The sequence below is a fragment of the Erpetoichthys calabaricus genome, chromosome 6, assembly GCF_900747795.2.
Source record: "Erpetoichthys calabaricus chromosome 6, fErpCal1.3, whole genome shotgun sequence".
Classification (NCBI taxonomy): Eukaryota; Metazoa; Chordata; class Cladistia; order Polypteriformes; family Polypteridae; genus Erpetoichthys; species Erpetoichthys calabaricus.
In genome coordinates, this window is record NC_041399.2 from 192,592,451 (window position 1) to 192,612,899 (window position 20,449).

Genomic DNA, 20,449 nt, shown 5'->3' on the forward strand with positions numbered 1-20,449 from the left:
TAGAAGTCTTGTGGCCATTTTTCCCCCCCGAGCTTCAGGAAATTCACGTCACTCTCGGTCACCATTGTGGTGTAACACTTCAATTATTGGCTGTGACACCTGAAGGACTAAATTGAAGTTAGTCCTACTGCATACACGTACAAGGCCTTGTCCTTGAGTCCACCACCACGTGCAGCACACCAAGGTCTTGTGCTATATTGTCTGTCTTAAAATCTTTCAGTCAGCTATTGCAGTCATTTCTGTTTTTGTTGTGCCTCTGTGGCCGATTTATTTGCATGGCCAACCTTGTACTGCCATTACAAAGATGGCTACCAGTATTCTGGCTCTGCCCCAGTCCAGCCCTTCAAATGTTGTTAGTTCCTGGCCCCATCCTCTTCCTCCATTGCTTGGCAACATCAGTTTTACTACAGTCACATGACGATAGGCAAAATAAAAATGAAAGACCGAATTGGCTTATTGTTCTAACATATCTCATAGCCTTTATGATTAGTATTTCATACATGGTACATCTTGTATGTAATTTCAATTTAGTATTTGCTAAATGCCTTTGCCTGCCTTTTTGCTGTGTGACCCCCTGCCTAATTTTTCAATGCTCTCTTTAAATCCTAATTTCAAAAATAAGCATTTTATTTTTAACTTTTAATGACTTCACTTTATATCTGTACTTGTTTTCCTATTTGGGGCACACTACTTGCCAAGTGTGATGGGGAATCATTCCACTCTTTGCCCCTGTCATTTGGCTCAGGCTCCATAAATGTTGATGTTGGTAGCTTGTGTTAAGTGAGTGGTCATCTTTGAAGGTATGTGCCTGCTACAAAGTTAAAGCTTTTCAAATTTCACATTCTTTTTTTTCAGTTCACATTGAGACTCGTTCCCTCCTTGACAACATCACCACATCTTGTTCTTTCATTTTTATTTCCAAATTCAGGTGGCAGATTTGGAGCCTACAACCTTCCTAATGAGAATGTCCGTGAGAGGCTGTCCCCTCTACTTTCAGATAACAGGGCCACAGCAGGAGAAAAATAACCAAGGACCTATAATAAGGTGCGCTTTAATGTGTGTGTGTGCATGTGCGTGTGCGTGTGTATTCAATAACACTTAGGCATTGTACTGTTTTAAAAATGCACTCATTTAGCCACCTTCATGACCATTCCTCCTGGGTAATGCAGAGTTGCTGTGCAGCCACACCACATATTTGGACTGCAGTGTGCCAGATGAGGTTTGTAAGACATCACAGCAAATGTATTGAACAATAATAGCAGGGAGTCTTTTTACAAGTGAAAAGAAACTGCCTTGTTAAAACCAAGCATTAAATCAATGATAAGCCCTGTTCTTCAATACTGTGCCACACTACAGGCAGTTTGGTAAGGAGACAGCCGTCCTCTCAATCCAAAGTTTCATATTTTCGAATCACACCCATGGTTCAGATTCCCAAGATCTGAGAGCAATAAATTTAAGAAATCTTAGTTGAGAAACACAAAGTGTTGTAGTTAAAGGTTACACCCTTGCTGATACTGTGTACTACAAGAACTTTAGCACTCTTACTGATGGAAATACAAACTGCATGGTAAGAATATGGCAGTGTATGATGAACGATTACAAATCTTTAAGCCTAAACCTGAAAAGGGTGTATTGTAGCGCTGACTTTGTAAGTTGCCAAATATTAGTTATGTACTAATATTTGCAAATGTCACATTTCTAAATTTTGTGTTTTATTTTACACTGTATCTATTTTGTGGTTCCCTTCATATTTATTCATCTTATAGTGCCCTTCATATGTATTTCTCCATCTCTCTAAGTGAATTTCGTATCTATCTATCTATCTATCTATCTATCTATCTATCTATCTATCTATCTATCTATCTATCTATCTATCTATCTATCTATCTATCTATCTATCTATCTATACCTTTGAGCAGAGTAACTTTCTCATATAGGAAGTATACGGAGTGTTGTAATCGTTCAAAAATGTGATGTCGAGATTTTGATGAATCTCAATGTTTTAGAATTCCCTGAGTCCGAAAATACTACTTTTGGAATTATATCTGTGTGTGTGTGTGTGTGTGTGTGTATATATAAACATGATAACTTGATTACACTTTCACTTAGGTCAACCAAAGTTTGCATACAAGTATTAGGTACAAAACATAGATTTCTATCAACTTTTGGGCTATTTCTATTAACTGGAAGTGGTACTTTACTTTTTATTCTTCATGCAAAGAATCTTAGGCACATGGAATAAATTACCAAATAGTATAGTGGAGAGTAGGACTTTAGGGAACTTCAAATCTTGAATTAATATTATTTTGGACAATACAGAGGGTCCTTGGGTTACAACATCTCGACATACAACATTTCGAGTTTACAACGCTCACTCCCATAAAAACTTAAAAAAAAAATTGAGACCGTGAGAAGGAATAAAGGTAAGGATTTTTTTTTACTCATTTTTTGCTACTACAGTACAGCGTACAGTACAGTATATTTATGTCCTTTTCCTTTTTCTGTGGCTTAGTTGTGTTTTTATGTTCTAGATTATGATTTTGCAAATGTGTTAAGATAGGTAAGTGACTTAGGCTAGGGTGTGTTTCGACTTACACCAAAATTCAGGTTACATCACTGTTGTAGGAACAGAACTGTGTCGTAACCTGAGGACCCCCTGTATAGGTGAATAGGATGGACAGTCTTGTTGGGCTAAGTGGTCTGTTCTCATCACAAGTTATCTAACGTTCTAATGTTCATATCTATCTGCCTGCTTATCTATCATTATAGACTTAAGATTTTAGAAAATATTTGGAAAAATTATTTTCCAAATGATCTTTCCTTTCATCCATCCACCTATATTCTGGACTAGATCATTCCATTAAAAAGTCCGGGATGACCAGAGTCGGTTTTATAGATGCATAAGGTACAAAGAGGTAGCCACCCTCAAAGAGACAGCAATCCAACACAGGACATACTTACACCCAGAAGTACTAACAGAGGCCCTTATTTAGAGTGAATCAATAAAAACTACAGGTTCATGAGATTTGGTAGAAAACCAGAGTTCTTAATGAAAAACCTAGTAGGCACAATGAGAACTCCACACAGACAGTGACCAGATCCTCCTGGAGTTATAAGTCAGCAGTCTAGCCACTGTGCCACCCTCCTAGGAGCAGAGCCACCTTATCAAGGCCTGTACAGTAATTAACACTGATTTTCAATGGAAGCTAGGTGGGCTAGACCAGGGAGGAATCGTAAAGAAAATGCAGTAACCAGACCAGCATTCAAACCAAGTCTCCTAGAATAATAAGGAAGCATTTTGAAAATGCCCATAAATAAAATAAAATGTATAACAGGTTTCTTGTGGCAGTTCCTGACTACTGTATACTTTTAGCAAATAATACAGGGCTACAGTGAGAGTTATTAATAACTTAAGTCAAGCTGTTTCATTGGTGACGCGGACAGGAAGCGCACAGGAAATATCCAAACAGAATAAAGTGCACAGTCATATAAGCGCATGGGAAATAACCGCAAACGGGCAAACCTGCACGTGGATAAATGCGCACATGGAAAAATGCGCATACGGCAAAGGCATATATGCAAAGAAGAAAAAATTTTTATATTATACATCGCAATAAACGAAATTGTATAATTGTTCACTAAACGTATTTATAAGCTTGTATGTTTTAATTTGTGCTAATTGGGGTAGTGGGCTGTTGGATGGTCCATAAAATAAAATAGTCATTAATCCTTTTATTACTGTTATTGTTGTGCCTAAATTACCATTTCTAGGAAATTATTATTCTTTACAATTGTTTTCAGAATATGGGCGGCACGGTGGCGCAGTGGGTAGCGCTGCTGCCTCGCAGTTGGGAGATCTGGGGACCTGGGTTCGATTCCCGGGTCCTCCCTGCGTGGAGTTTGCATGTTCTCCCCGTGTCTGCGTGGGTTTCCTCCGGGCGCTCCCGTTTCCTCCCACAGTCCAAAGACATACAGGTTAGGTGGATTGGCGATTCTAAATTGGCCCTAGTGTGTGCTTGGTGTGTGGGTGTGTTTGTGTGTGTCCTGCGGTGGGTTGGCACCCTGCCCGGGATTGTTTCCTGCCTTGTGCCTTGTGTTGGCTGGGATTGGCTCCAGCAGACCCCCGTGACCCTGTGTTCGGATTCAGCGGGTTGGAAAATGGATGGATGGATGTTTTCAGAATTTTTATTATACCTTCTTATTCTACAGGTAGGCAAATTAGGGTTTTATAGTTTTGATTACGGCAAGTAAGTAAAGGTCATCCTATAAATAGGCCACACAGTTAGAGTTTTCTTTTATCTTCCCTAACTTTCGAGCAAGGCAAGTCGACATTTCGACCAGTCAGAAAGGCAAGCAAATTCTCGGTTACAAGGGATTTGAATATCTGTGTTTTCGCACAACAAATGGAATAGATACTTGGAGGTGCCGTGAGAATCGATCAACAAAGTGCCATTCCTTAATGAAAATGAAGAACGGAGACATTGTACAAGAGCAAACCTGTCATTGTTTTATTATAATATAAAATGTCTAGCAGTATAGGTGGAGTATATTTTATATTTGTAATAGTTATATGTTGCTGGCGTGTGCTTTTTTCTGCGTGCGCACTTTACTGTATGCATATTCTTCCACGTGCGTTTTGTCTCGTGTGCGGTTATTTCCCGTGCGCTTATATGACTGTGCGCTTTTTTCTGTGCGCTTCTTTCTGGGATTCATTTCATCACATGTGGGCCACGGCTCAGTTCCCATCCTTTTAGGACTCCTGTTCCCTTCCACAATCCAACAACAAGCAGTCAGGATGATAGATAGGCATCTCCTCACTGCCTCTGTTGTTCCATGGTATGTTTGTGCATGCTATCAGAATGGCATTCTGCAGAGGTGTGACCAGAACATCATGTGTGGGTGGGCATTTGGCTTGTCTGGGGGGGCAAAAGAATATCCATCCATCCATCCATCCATCCCCATTTTTGTAGGGGGGGTCAAATAATAATAACAATATAGTTTTATATAACATATAAAAGCAAAAATTGTGGCATAAATCATAACCTATTGTTCAATAAAACAATGGAACTTGTATTATTATTTTTTGTGAACAAATATAGAACTACATCTACAAGGTAAATATCAATAAAGTCAAATGTATACAACATATGAGAGCTTGTAGATAATATCCAGGTTAAACACTGGAAACTGATGTCCTGTAGCCTCCCATGTCTACAATAAGCCACGTTTCTGTTCTAGATAGATAGATAGTATCTATCTATCTATCTATCTATCTAGAACAGAAACGTGGCTTATTGTAGACATGGGAGGCTACAGGACATCAGTTTCCAGTGTTTAACCTGGATATTATCTACAGGACCAGTCTGCAGTTACTCTTGGCAAATTCTGAAATAAATTCATTCATGTCTAGATTTTCTGTGATGTTTTTCTCATGTGCCAGAATGACTAAATTTCTCTTCCTTGAATGCAGCATTATTCGGCGGAGTGGAGTGAGAATGCGGTTCAAAGTAGAGAAAGAGCTTTCGCAAGCAGCTGAAGACACACCAATGATGAGTGCTGTGATGCAGACATGGCTCTGACGTGTGGGATACTAGACGCGTGTTTGTGGAAGCCGCCACTGTCTTTTTCTAGAGTTTTTTTCCAATTAGTGTAGCCGTGTTTGGTGAATATGTCCTCGTGGTCCGAATTGGAAACACTAAATTTGTGGCAGGCAAAGCAAAAGCTGCCATCACGGACAACAGAATATTCAAGTCATGGTCGAGACTGATACCAGCTTGCACTAAAACATCTGAGTGTCTTTCCGAAAGCGCGCTTGGGATAATTAATTAAAATGGGCTGGGATGGGCTATCCATATTTAAGTCAGGCAGACCGGACTGTATATTTTGTTGAAGGCAGAGGTTTGGAGTACCTGACACGGGCACAGAGCTGGAGGATTGTGTAGGCTTATCTACATCTTTTGAAGTTTCAGTTCCCCACGTGGGTGCGCTGTGCTCCGTGTTGGTAGCAGCAGTGCTGGGCTCAACCATGGAGCTAGCAGCTTGCGGAGGGACAGAGGTTGAAGATGTCTGCTTTTTAATAAGCCACCTGTACATAGCCTTTGGTGTTACCAACCAGAAAATAAAATAAGAATGGAACGTATACGTTGTTTTAATTAAAGAATGCGGTCAACAGGTTCAAAACGTGTGGCGAAGTGAACTGTGAGCAGCACGGTGCCTGTCTAGTGGAGGAGACACTGACGGATACGCACCAAATTCAAACTGGCCGATTGGAAAGCAACTCAGTTTTGAAAATCAAATGTTATTCTTCTCCAGAGTTTTCATTGGACAGACAGAGCATTTCGCAGGGGGGGCACAGCTTGTCTCTTTGGGGGCAGTGCCTACCCCAGCCCCCCCGTGGTCACACCTCTGGCATTCTGTCTTGTTTCCAGTAAAGCCTGGGGCATCACTTAAATTTGAGAAATGGCTGAAATCCCATCAGTGTTAAAAGACAGCACTTTTACAAACACCTTACACTGAAAACCTTCAAAAATACGTACAGTAACACAGATTTGTAACTTGGCCTTCTGTTTACTTTTTCTGCAGGTTTGGTTCACACATTTCTGGAGGAGATACCGTGTCTCGTGCATTACGTATCAACAACACCAGTCCTTATGGTAAGCAGGCAGTTTGTATAAAAATGTATAAATGATTCATTATTTCATAGAAATATTTCATTATTTTTTTGCTAAATGTTGTGCCATAATGCTGTGCTGTACACATTATTATTTAGGCTGTCTTGAAGTCTTTGAAAAATATTAGCAGGCAGCAGAACATTTAGTGAGTTTTTTATACCAATGGAATGACATGCCAACGGGTCATGAATGGAAAACAGATGATATTTGTGGTCACATTGAGAAGGACGTACAGAAAGGGAGGAAAGTCTTGGGCCAGGGAGCAGAGAGCTGCCAAGGAGCTGGTATCTCCATTGTTGGTTAAATGATGCCTGAATGAGGGGAACACTGCCAATGAAGTAAAGGAATTGTCACAATATGCAACTTTTCTAGCAATTTTCAAGTCATAGCCTTCATTTACGTAAACTTAGCAAGTTGGTTTCAGTCATTGGCCCACTCCCATGAAGCCACTTGTCTAATGTGACTTAACACTGAGCGAAACTAAAGATTATAGGATCATTATAGACATGTGTAGAGCTAATCAACATGCAAAACGTCGCCACTCTTAGACATCAAGATAGGTGAGTCTGCTTACCTTACCTCAAAACGTCTGTCTTCCTTACTTTACAGAACTACCTTAGACACGATCACAGTATTGTTCAATTTAATAAAGTATAAATGATGTATCATCTGCCTTGAAAGGACACCACACCATTCACTCATTTACTGAAAACTCATAATTTTAGAGAAACTGGATAAACACTTATGCACTTACTGTATGCTCTCACATTTCTATCTACTGAAATTCAATGCATCCACTTTCTACACAAAATTGACCAGGTCAGAAAAGCCTGGTGCATTTCAGTGAAGCCTTGTTCACAAATACACGTAGTGTTCTGTGGACTGCTTCAATCTCTGTTTATGTCTGTTCCAGGAAAGACATGCATATTATGTTACAAGCTCTAAAACTTGCTGTGTATAAGACGCTGTGATGTACTATTGCTGTTTTCAGGGCTGCCGTGACTGCTTATGAACATTCCGTGAAATAAACAAGTTCAGAAAATATGTAGTGGATATCTGATACAGCTGACGTTGTTGTTTTCTTGTGCACAGATATACGCCTAGACTGGCAGACATTCAACCAAGAGAGAGGAGACATGAAACTACTAGATCTTTTGATTTCATTTGGGGAGCCATTCCCAAGGAAGGATGTTGATGGTAATGAAATCATTGGAGGAGACTTGGATTCTGTTGAGTGTGAAAATCCGAGTTGGGACTGGAATAAACTTCCCAGTACCACAGACACTAATTCCTCAAGGAATGCTGATTCTGTAAGTAACTGTATGAATATTACAAAGGAAGAAAGAATCAACATAGCTTTCCTTACTAATATACGAAGAACTTTCAAAAAGTTTCCACACTTTTTTTTAACTCTATTTATTAAGAGTTTCAAAAACAAATGACATCACTTTTCTACATAGTCACCTTCCTTTGTGATGCAATTTTCCCAGTCACATGACGCAACTAATTACTACTCCTCCTGTCTTCACAGTTTCCAATGAAAATATAAAATTGCAGAAACTTTTTGAACGTACCTCATACTTCAGTTTCCTTTGTTGCCACTTTGGTTTTAAGACCATCATAGATGTTATATTTGTAGGTGGAATGTCTCATTGTACAGATTACAGTCATATTCTACACATGGCTGTTTCTGGGTGACAAAGTTACAATTAATTAAAATGATGGCACTGTGCTTTCTAGGAATGTGTTCATTAAGAATTTGAAAACAATACATTTCTCTCGGCAGAGAAATATGGCACTAAAGAGAGGATGCATTTAGCTTGCTTCTAATGTAATGTACACTGGCATATACAGTACAACTGAAGGAAGTCCATTAAACAACACGGTGTCTTATGATGTGTTAGTGTGGTCTCCAGTGACCATGTGACTGCTTCGGAGAAGCAGTGTAACAAACACTGCTGCTCTCCAGTGACAAAAAAATTGTCTTTCTATGAAAAAGCGTGTCATTAGTCATTTCATTTATTTCTTAAGTAATGAGGTAAGCATACAAATACTGTAACTGTAATCATAAGATAGGAACGTTTCAATTTATAAGCAAAGCTTTCTTATAGAGGGAAAACCCAGAAATCAGAGTCACGAAAACAAAGCACTAACAGCAAAAGTCCTGCCAAAGAGACATTTAAATTGAAAGAGCGTATGCTCTGCCAGCATGTCTTATGTCTTAACCCTGTCCTGAACATTAAATTACATTTTGGGTCCTCCTCCACAGTATGATAATCTCTACTACTGTATTTTTGAATTTCTTGTTTGGGTAACAAATAATGTATTATGACATACAGTTCAAGATTCTTTTTCTGAACTGCAGATCATAGAGGAGGGAAATGAGAAGGAAGACGAAAATGAAGAGCCCAAACAAATAAAGGTTGTCTCTGTCAATCTGCGGCCTCATGAAGGCATCAGCTCAGACTATCCTTTCTGTATCACCCCTCAGCAGATTGTAAGTTTTAAGCAGCCTTAATTCCTAAATTATCTCATGATTGTCTTTGCTATTTTTCATTTACATCAATCACAGTATTGAGTAGGTTAATATATTAAGATATCAGCATTCCAACTAAATCAATTTGTTACTTTATTGCCATATATCACAAAAAATGTTTTTTTGCACTTGTCCCTATTATAGTATGCAAACATAAATCATATGCTAGCTTCCACAACATACGAGGGGGAGTCAAGCTAAAGTTAGAAAATGGGATTTATAAGAACACCTTAACAAAACTGCTCATGTCATTTCTCAATGGAGTCTCCATCCTTCTCAATGCACTGCCTGGAAGTGCCTGGATTCCAGCAGAGTTAAAGGCTTTGTCTTGTCCTAACAACTACTTGTGCACCCGAGTTATTGTCAAATACTACATGTCGAGGGGTAATACAGTCAGTTGTGCAAGTTACTGTGACTTGCTAGAGACCACTGTGAAGCCTGCTATTCCATACAAGGCGGTGGGGACTGCTGTCTCAAAGAGTCCTTTTGCTGCAAGGCAATGAAAGCCTGCTCACCCACACACTGATAAAAACACCAGAGGCTTGTCTGGAGAAATTGAAGTTTGAGGTTTTGCCACATCCTCCATTTTTCGCCAGATTTGGCGCCGTGTGATTTCCACCTTTTTGGACCACTAAAAAAACATCTGGGTGTCGTCGATTTAAGACAGATGACGACATGAAGAAAGCACAAGTGGTTGTGAGGACAAGACAAAACATTTTACTCTGCTGGAATCCAGACAGGTGGCGCAAGTGCATTGAGAAGGATGGAGACTCCATTGAAAAATGACATGCGCAGTTTTGTTAAGGTTTGTTCCATTTTCTAATAAATCTCATTTTCTAACTTTAGCTTGACTCCCCCTCGTATATTTCACAACAAAAACACTACATAAACAACTTGTTTCTGTGCTTAACAAAATGTACATTATTCAGCAGTTCTTTAGTGCTGACTTTCATGGTAATGTCAATCACAAGCAGCAGCTCATCTAACCAGGGTGTCCAAAGCAACAGTCCAGAAAAAAATTACACAACTTCCAAAAAAGCAATGTGACTAATAAGGTAATGCAGACTGGTGCAGCCAGAGGCTCACTAGAGGACTGACACATTTTGAGAGTTGCTGTGACATGGTGAATGAAGCTTCCTCCCTTGGCAAGAAAACTGAGCATTTGGTGTGAATCTTATCTGATCTAGGCAGATGTTCCAATCAATGCTGAAGAAGCCTGAAGAAGCATCAGTCTTTACCAATTTCATATTGTGTAAAGTCACCCACCCTTACCCCCAAAATGTACAACGAGTCTTTTATTTGGTAGCATTCAGTTTTAGACCTGGTGATATACATTCCCAGTTATTACCACACATGGAAACCTGCGTCTGTGGTGGGTTGGCACCCTGCCCGGGATTGGTTCCTGCCTTGTGCCCTGTGTTGGCTGGGATTGGCTCCAGCAGACCCCCGTGACCCTGTGTTCGGATTCAGTGGGTTGGAAAATGGATGGATGGATGGAAACCTGCGTTCCTCAAAACCTAAAGAAGGCAAAGCTAAGTGATCACAGCTACTGCCTCACTAGCCCAGCACACCACAGTGTCGAACATTGCACTGGCCATTACAGAGTTGTAGAAGATGTGAAGGATGTCACTTCTCACATTAAAGGAATGCAGTGTCCTAAGGAAAAACACCCTGCTCTGCTTTTTCCTGTATAGTTCATATGTGTTCTGAGACACCGGGAATTATTATTTAAAGACACTAGGAATTGATTTTTGTTGTAGTAAATGAGATGAAATTATGTATTTTTATGTATTATGTTTATCATGGTACCAAAGAGCATTGATACATTGCATGTTGGTTGAACATGCAAATAAGAATTTCGCAATAATCTGTAAGTGACAACTCTATTACTACTAGTAGTAGTAGTTAACTCACAAAGCAACACACCAAGAGAAAGTTCATTGGATCAAGTAGGAGTCCACCAAACCAGTGTTATGAACTACAGAGATCTAAGCCAACAACACTCCCAAAATAATTAAAAAGCACCATCAAACCCTGGCTATTCAGAAAATAGGCCAATATAGTATCATTATAAATGAAAGATTTATTATTAAAAAAAGGTTCAAAACAGTGAAGTTCTGAAGAATACAAACACACAGGAGACAATGCCTTCAAAATAGGCAATCTTAAAAGCAATAAAAGTCCCAATGTGAAATTCAAAGAACGTTCAACAGTCATGGCAAAAGGTCACCAAAATCCAGAAAAAGCACTATAATCAAACAGAGCAACGGACACAGTAGAACTCATCAGCACCACAATTGCATTGATAATGAACCTCAGCTTTTTTTGGGCAGAGGGCAGTCCCTTGTGGTAATGAGCAGGTGTTCCTGACTTTTGGGGAACCACCCACAAAACACGCACAACACAGGTAAAGAACCCACTAAATTGCCCAGGATTATGATATAAAATGAGCCCTCTAGGCTGGTTGTGGTCAATTTTTATGTCTTGTTTGTTTTGTTTGATTTGCCTTCTTATTTCTTTTGAAATGTTATGTTTGTTCAAGTCTTTCATTGTTAATGATAATTATTTAAGGAAAGGAAGACAGATGTTTCCAAGTAGAGTTGTTATACTCCTTAATCATGCTGCCAGAGATTATTGATGTGTTGCGTGTTGATTAGCACATGTCACTTTACTCTGTATATGTAACAATAATTAACCCACAAATCTTATTTCCCATTTTTTAAGATTGTTCCAGCAAAGGGCAATGCTACCGTTCATGTTTCGTTCACTCCTCTGACCTTGACGGAAGTAAATAAAGTTGAGTGTGTAGGATATGCTTTGGGCTTCATGAGTTTGGAGAGAAAGGTAATTCAGATGCATTCCTTTTGACCTCAGGTGTCAAGTCAAACCCAAATCCTGGAGAGTTGTGGTGGCTGCGGGTGTTCAACACCAACATTTTAATTACAAGCCAGTTCTTGCTATTAATGGATTCAGTTTAATGAATTAATAATAATAATAATTCATTACATTTATATAGCGCTTTTCTCAGTACTCAAAGTGCTAATTTACGAATGAAACCTTGTCTAGAGTTGGTTTAAGCAGGCTCAGTGAAGAATGGATGCAACAATTGCAAATTGTAAAATAAAACACTTGTTTGGTCCATACAGGTGTGCTGTGTCCCTGAGAAAGTCCAACGAGTTCAAGGATACGAACTAGAACCCCTGAGATTGGACCTGAACGGATCTGTCAAGCCCTCATTGTGAGTTACAGACATTGTGAATTTCCCATTAGGATTAATAAAGTATCTATCTATCTATCTATCTATCTATCTATCTATCTATCTATCTATCTATCTATCTATCTATCTATCTATCTATCTATCTATCTATCTATTCAGTTTAGCTTAACAATTTTTTGCATTCAGTCTGGTAGTTTCTATTAATTAGTAGCTGAAAGCTACCCATAGTTTTAAGTCATTAAAAAAAAAGTCAAAATCACCCAATAAATGCTTTTGATAATCTATGTTATAAATTATTTTTATTGTACTAATCACTTTATATTGCTTTTTAATGAGCTGGTACTTATTTCAAACTGAACTTTTACATTTTGAAAGAAATAAAAAAAAAAATAGAACATTCTTATTTCTGCCATGTATGTCCCTTCATTCATTCATTTGTTGTTGTTGTAATTATAAACACCAAGAAGGAGAAGACCACCATGTCAAGTCATTGTCTGACAGCACTGTTCTCCTGTGTTATACCTTGTGCGTCTCCGGTGCTAATGCCATCCCTTTGATTGCAGGTTGACGGCTGAAATTGAAGATGAAGAGGGAGCAGTCATGTTTTTTGTGGCTGCCAGTGATTTAATACCAAAGGAGCCACACACAAAAGTAATATATACATTCAGCATTAAAATAAGATTTCATTTTTGTGTCTGTCACTCAGGTCAATAAAGGATCATATTTTCCATTTGTTTTTATATTCAGTTATTTTATAAAGTAACCGGAGCTGGGGGTGCAGTAATTAGTGCCAATGAGCAGCACATTCTCCCCGTTTTTATGAAGGTTTTCTCCTAGCACTCGGGTTTCCTAACATTGCAAACATGTCAGGCTACATGGTAACACTAAATTAGCCCTGTGTGGGTCTCCATGATAGACTGGCAATCCATCCCTTGTTGATGCCAGAGCGCGTTGACTTCCTTTGGACTGAACAAGGGAAGAAATTACTTCAGAAAATGAACTAATGAATAAATTATAAATCTGTCACTGTAATTAAAGCTAAGGCAAATAAAATATGGTTTACTTAATAAGGTTATAGTATTTTTGTACACTATTTTTTCCTCCAATATTAACTCTAACTAGGTGTTTTCAATTCAATTCAATTCTTTATCATCATGTGGACAAGTACAAGTACCATGTACAATGAAATGCTTGCTTGCATGTGCCCCCGCAGACAGTGAACAAAGACAAAAAAAAACACACAATAAATAAATGAATATACATAAGTAAATTATTGGGTGGAGTGCTGGCTCTGAGGCTAGGGATCTGCACTGGCAATCAGAAGGTTGCCGGTTTGAATCCCGTAAACGCCAAAAAGGGAATCTGCTCTGTTGAGCAAGGCCCTTAACCTGCAATTGCTGAGCGCTTTGAGTAGTGAGAAAAGCACTATATAAATGCAAAGAATTATTATTATTATTAAATAAATAAAACCAGAATCCTAGGAATAAATAGAGACAGTGGTTTCAGTGACATCCTTCAGGCTAACTAGGAATCAGATATTATAAAGTCAATAAAGACAAATCCTAGAAGTTAGTCTGCTCACTTCAGGTGCCATCACTACTGTCTTGCACACCCATCTGGACATTTCAGTCTGTTTATTGCTGAAATGTCTTGATGTGTAAGCCTATTGAACATTGCAAGCCTGCAAAGCACCCGTTCTGAAGCATTACTTGTCCATCGTTGTTTTGGAGTTACTGCCAATCTGTATGTATTTTCCAAGCAGCTAATGATAAGAATTTAAGACAATGGGAAAGTTTGCTCAAAGTGTAACTATGACTGTTTTTTCTAAGCATTTAAAATTATACAATTTTCAAAAATAGACACTGTACATCTTTCACTTCTGTCTTCTTCATTACCATGTAATATTTATCATGCTTTAAATTAAAGGAGTAATATTTTAAAGTAGCTATATTAATATGTTGGCCTAAAGTAAATCCATATAATTGGTATAACCTTTCTTAAGACATTGTTTCAGCTGTCATCTCAGTATAATTCTCTCTGCATTTCCAGATTCTAACAGAGTCCATATCTACACGCAATCTGAAGCTAAAGAACTCCACCACGACTCCCCTGGTTTTCCGGCTCTTGGCGCCAGGCCCTTTCAGCATTGCCCAAATGAATCCAAAAGGAGGCATGAAAACGTCGCAGAGTGAAAGAGAAGAGGGCAAACATCTGCTCCTCGAACCCTCGCACAATATGCAGGTATGTGATATACCCTTACACTTAACATTTATACAGTATAAACCTAAACTTTCCATTGTTTAAAAATGAATAATTTAAAAATGGCAACAATGTCAAAAAAAAAACTAGTTGGAAAATACAAGAAAGCCAACAACAATCTGATTGCAAAATTTAAATTTCAGCATGTATAAAGTGAGAAAAGACTGTCACTCATATTAGTAAACATATCATTAACAGTAATGGTCAATGTTATATTAGAATATTAATTGATATTCAAAGCTAAAAATAATTCAGTTTACTTTTATTTACTTTACCAAACAAAGTACACATTTTACCAGCAAAAGAGTTTCCTCTGGTTGTCTGGATCAGTGGTACGTGTTCTGCACTAAGAACTATAACTCACATTTAACAGAAGACTGCTTGAGTCTGACAGTAACCTGTTAGCTTAATTTCCCGAATATATTTTACTAAAGAAATTTATGCAAAAAATACTCAGATTCAAATGCATGTCCCAGATTTTAGCCAGTGTACTATAACATCCCCTCAAGCAAGCTGCCTGTCAGCACTAATGGACGAGTCACTGCCTTGGTCAGTCCAAGTTGACATCAAAGTGCGTTTAGAAGAGAGTCCTGCACAGTGACTGAGATCGGCTTGACTTGGAGAAAGACTGAGGCTGACGAGGTGTTGCATATGAGAGGGAGAGTGAGAAAGGGGTGACTACAATAAGCAGATGGGAGTGGAGGAGGAAGACATGGAACTGAAGCAAAAGTCGTTACCATCCGCAGGACAGTCAGACGATGTGCCCAGTGGTGGTAGTTTTAAAACCATTTATCTTGTACCTGAATATACTGATTTAGTGGGGTCAATGTTAGATATCAGCCTTGACTGTGTGGACCACCAGGGCACATGCAGCCACCCTAACCCGACACAGACAGATAGACACAAGTTCCAGTCCAGCATACACATTTTATTCATAGCTGAGGAGCGGCTTTCTCTACTCCCCAAAGCACAGTACATAAAGCACCCCAACACAGTTCTTCCTTCAGCTGCCAATTCCCAGTCTTTCCGCCTCCTCTCCTCCCTCACAAGCTTCATCCTTCTTCCTCCCGACTCTGGCTCCCTGAATGGAGTGAGGCGGCTCCTTTAATGATGGCCCTGGGAGTTTTCCAGGTGGCTCATTAATTGGACCCAATAAAGGGCTCTGCAGCTCCCCTATGGAACCCAACAGGGCTGTGCCAAACTCCAACTCCCAGCATACCCTGCAGGAATCCATGGTGTCACAGCCACCCAGGAGAGCTGCCCTGTAGCATCCTGGGGAAGGTATTTCCTTGCCAATGCTCTCTCCCCCTTATTGCACTTCATCAAATCTCGACCTGCCATTTTAACTTTAGTTAAGCCCACTGACTGCCTTCTAATGCACACGTGTGTGATAGAAGAGATGAAGTAACAGAATCATAGAAGGAATATGTGCCAAAAATGTGCATGAATGGTGTGATGCACATTTAGAAATTCCTAAGAAATATTTCAAGAACCTTATTGAATCCACACCTCAAAGAATTCAGGCTAAAGGTGGTGAATCCAGGTGCTAGATAAGGTAGATAATAAAATGGCCACTGGGTGTATATACAGTATAGTATTTTGTTATTGCAAAACATGATACAGTGGACCCCTGACTTACGAACTCAATTTGTTCGCAAGGGCTGGTTGTAACTCAAGTTGGTTGTAAGTCAAGACTATTTTTCCCATAAGAAATAATGGAAATGCCCTTAATGTGTTCCGAACCTCCCACAGCAACACTTACTTAACCTTTTCATAATAAAAAAGGGTTGTATAATGTGCATAATTTACCAAAACACCAATAATTTTTCTAATGTACTAACCAAAAAGTTATAAAAAGTGCCTAGCCTACCAGAAACAACAATTTCGTACTGTACTCACCATTTAAGTTGACATCTTTGGGTTGCAGGAAGGGAGGAGGAGGAGAATGAAATGGAAGGTGGTTATTGTTTGGAAGGAGCCTCCTTATACAAATCTTTTCTTTGTAAAATTGTCAAGATGGTGGATTTTGACATGCTGTACATATTAGCGAGATCGGTCACACGAACGCCACTCTCATATATCCGCACATTTTCCTTCTTTGTTTCGACTGTGATTGCTTTCTTTCCCTTCGTTACCTTCTCTTCCTTCCTTAGCAATTATCAAAATAAATTATATAAATCACTGCACTGACTGAAATTACGTCCACAAACACATGTATCTGGGCTCCGACTGACGCTTACAAACGCTCTCGGCTGTTTGTTTACAATCGCACAAGTGGATACACGTGACCGCATTTGGGTCGTAACGCAAGACGTTTAATTCAAAACAAAAATTTTGGTCGTAAACCAAGTTGTTTGCATATCAGGCCGGTCGTATATCAAGGGTCGACTGTAATTAATACTTTGTCTTAAATGACTGAACTGAAAGATCTTTAAAAAACACCACATGACAAATGCAATAAAGCTGTGTGTATTTTGGTTTAGGTGAAGGTTGAGTTCCACAATTCCTTTGCACTGTTAACATATCAGAATCAGCCAAAGGATCTGCTCCCTCCTGGAGTCCAACTAATCCAGTATGAAAATGGAGAGAGGAAACTGCAGTTTGAGCAGCAGCTTACTGTGGAATACAGCAACAAAAGCACTCAGGTGAGAAAAACCATTTACTTCAAATACATAATGTAATGCTAAATTCTTCTATCCAGCCAACAGGTGCCTTCAAACATAATGAAAAGCAACCTTTAATGTGACCAGAGAACCTTAATGTGCTAAATGTTCAGAACTTTATATAGCCTTTTTTGTACCTGCTATAACTTCCCAACCTCTCAAAGAACATGTCAGTCTGAGTTTTTTATTTTTTTTATTCCATGAGACAAACTGCCAAAAACACTGCCGATCTCATACAAAGGTGTCTATTGCTGTCTTGAGAAAAGAGGACAAACTGGACCGGGTCAGAAAAAAAAGGGGAAGGCCCAGAAGCACAACTGTGTAAGAGGGGAAACATATCAGAGTGTGCAGTCGGAGAAACAACAATCTTACCGGTCCTCCATTGGCTTCTTTTTCATGCACTCCAAATGCCAGTGTCATCTGCAACAAAGAAAAGATGACTTCAGGATGCTGGTCTAAGAGTCAGTGTTTCAAAGTAAAAAGCTACATCTGAAACTGGCAAACAAAAAGATTAAAATGGGCAAAACAGACATTAAACAGAGGATGACTAGAAAAGCGTTTTATGGTCAGCATCCCAGAGCGATGTCTTCTCAGTTGTAGACAAAACTTGTATTTGCGGTGTATTTGTGGAACCAGCCTTATGAAAGGCATTTATTTCTCAGACTACATAATCTGATGTCCTTATGCAGTTTTGGATCCAGAACTTCTCTGTCCTTTTTCTACCCTGGTTATATCCAGTTTGCTATCTTCTCTCAAGACACCTTTGTATGAAATCTTCAGTTTCTTGGTAATCTGTCACAAAGAATTTACCTTCATTCTGCAAAAAAAAAAAAAAACAATAAACTGACATTCATTTTAGCCATTGTTTAACCCGAAATAGAAGTTTAGGCATGATGTGGCCCAAGTGAACAGAATAACAGGTTTCAGGGGTGCTATTGTAATTACAATAGTTTCTCTAGTACTTAGTTTTTATGGCTGGCTTGCTCACCTGCATCTCACACGGTGCTTTGAACATTTAAAAGCCTGTACAGCAGCTGTCTTTGTCAGCTACTCTTTGTCTTTTATTTCCAGCCCCAGGTGAGGTTAAATCTCTTGGCACAAAGTCTTGTCTCGCGGGACATGAGTTCTTGATATTTTTTTAGTTTATAATTTAAAAACAGAATAAGAATCTGCAAGTCTAACAACATCACATTAAAGTTCGATAAATTCTGAAAAGAATGACACCAAACATAAATATGTAGGTTTTAAAATAAGGCCGATTTAAAGTGTGACAAACGTGACATAAAAACGTCACATTAAATCATTGCACAAATTCGTTGCACTTTTAGGCTTAGGATTTTTTATATATATTATATTGTAACAAAGGCGCTATATTGACGCTGACCCAACACAGACTGACACGGAGGCATGTGTAAAACACTAAGAACTTTTATTTTTCTTCACCTGTGGGGCACGTCTTCCCACGTGAGTCCCAAAAGCACTTTAAGGCAACACAGAACACTTTTCTGGCACCACCACTCCTCCCGTCTAGCTTCGTCCTCCACCTCCCAACTCTGGTCCCTGTGTGGTGGTGGCTGGTCCCTTTTATAGCCCACCCGGAAGTGTTCCAGGTGCTTGACCACCTGGTCCCAATTGCACTTCCGGGTGGGGCTGAAAGTTTGTCCAGCCGGGCTGTGGAATCCAGGCAGCACCCCCTAGCAGCCACCCCAACTCCCAGCCTGGCTGTGGAGGACTCCATCTCTCATGGAGCCCTGCGGGAGGTTCGGGAATCACCGTCGGCCAGGGAGGCTGCCACCAAGCGTCCTGGGGAAGGTATTGAGCTGCCCATGGTTGCTCCCCCGGAACATACATACATACATACATACAGTTAGGTCCATAAATATTTCCATCCATTTTCCAACCCGCTGAATCCGAACACAGGGTCACAGGGGTTTGCTGGAGCCAATCCCAGCCAACACAGGGCACAAGGCAGGGAACCAATCCTGGGCAGGGTGCCAACCCACCGCAGGACCCATAAATATTTGGACAGAGACAACTTTTTTTCTAATTTTGGTTCTGTACATCACCACAATGAATTTTAAATGAAACAACTCAGATGCAGTTGAAGTGCAGACTTTCAGCTTTAATTCAGTGGGCTGAATAAAACGATTGCATAAAAATGTGAGGAAACTAAAGCATTTTTTGAACACAATCCCTTCATTTCAGGGGCACAAAAGTAATTGGACAAATGACTCAAAGGCTATTTCATGGGCAGGTGTTGGCAAGTCCGTCGTTATGTCATTATCAATTAAGTAGATAAAAGGCCTGGAGTTGATTTGAGGTGTGGTGCTTGCATGTGGAAGATTTTGCTGTGAACAGACAATATGTGGTCAAAGGAGCTCGCCATGCAGGTGAAAGAAGCCATCCTTAAGCTGCGAAAACAGAAAAAACCCATCTGAGAAATTGCTACAATATTACGAGTGGCAAAATCTACAGTTTGGTACATCCTGAGAAAGAAAGCAAGCACTGGTGAACTCAGCAACGCAAAAAGACCTGGACATCCACGGAAGACAACAGTGGTGGATGATCACAGAATCATTTCCATGGTGAAGAGAAACCCCTTCACAACAGCCAACCGAGTGAACAACACTCTCCAGGGGGTAGGCGTATCGATATCCAAGTGTACCATAAAGAGAAAACTGCATGAAAGTAAATACAGAGGGTGCACTGCAAGGTGCAAGCCACTCATAAGCCTCAAAAATAGAAAGGCTAGATTGGACTTTGCTAAAGAACATCTAAAAAAGCCAGCACAGTTCTGGAAAAACATTCTTTGGACAGATGAAACCAAGATCAACCTCTACCAGAATGATGGCAAGAAAAAAGTATGGAGAAGGCGTGGAACAGCTCATTATCCAAAGCATAGCACATCATCTGTAAAACACGGTGGAGGCAGTGTGATGGCTTGGGCGTGCATGGCTGCCAGTGGCACTGGGACACTAGTGTTTATTGATGATGTGACACAGGACAGAAGCAGCAGAATGAATTCTGAGGTGTTCAGAGACATACTGTCTGCTCAAATCCAGCTAAATGCAGTCACATTGATTCATGATACAGATGGACAATG

General features: G+C 39.6%; 1 protein-coding gene across 1 annotated transcript in view; it reads left to right on the plus strand.

The window, feature by feature from the left end:
* Nucleotides 1-20,449, plus strand: part of dlec1 (DLEC1 cilia and flagella associated protein) — a 128,004-nt gene that overhangs the window by 92,901 nt on the left and 14,654 nt on the right. Inside the window, exons 29-37 of the mRNA XM_028804205.2 lie at nucleotides 929-1,044; nucleotides 6,583-6,653; nucleotides 7,764-7,981; nucleotides 9,037-9,168; nucleotides 11,932-12,051; nucleotides 12,354-12,445; nucleotides 12,988-13,075; nucleotides 14,474-14,665; nucleotides 17,167-17,328. Of these exons, the coding sequence (XP_028660038.1) occupies nucleotides 929-1,044; nucleotides 6,583-6,653; nucleotides 7,764-7,981; nucleotides 9,037-9,168; nucleotides 11,932-12,051; nucleotides 12,354-12,445; nucleotides 12,988-13,075; nucleotides 14,474-14,665; nucleotides 17,167-17,328 (1,191 nt within the window). The remainder of the gene's footprint in view (nucleotides 1-928; nucleotides 1,045-6,582; nucleotides 6,654-7,763; nucleotides 7,982-9,036; nucleotides 9,169-11,931; nucleotides 12,052-12,353; nucleotides 12,446-12,987; nucleotides 13,076-14,473; nucleotides 14,666-17,166; nucleotides 17,329-20,449) is intronic.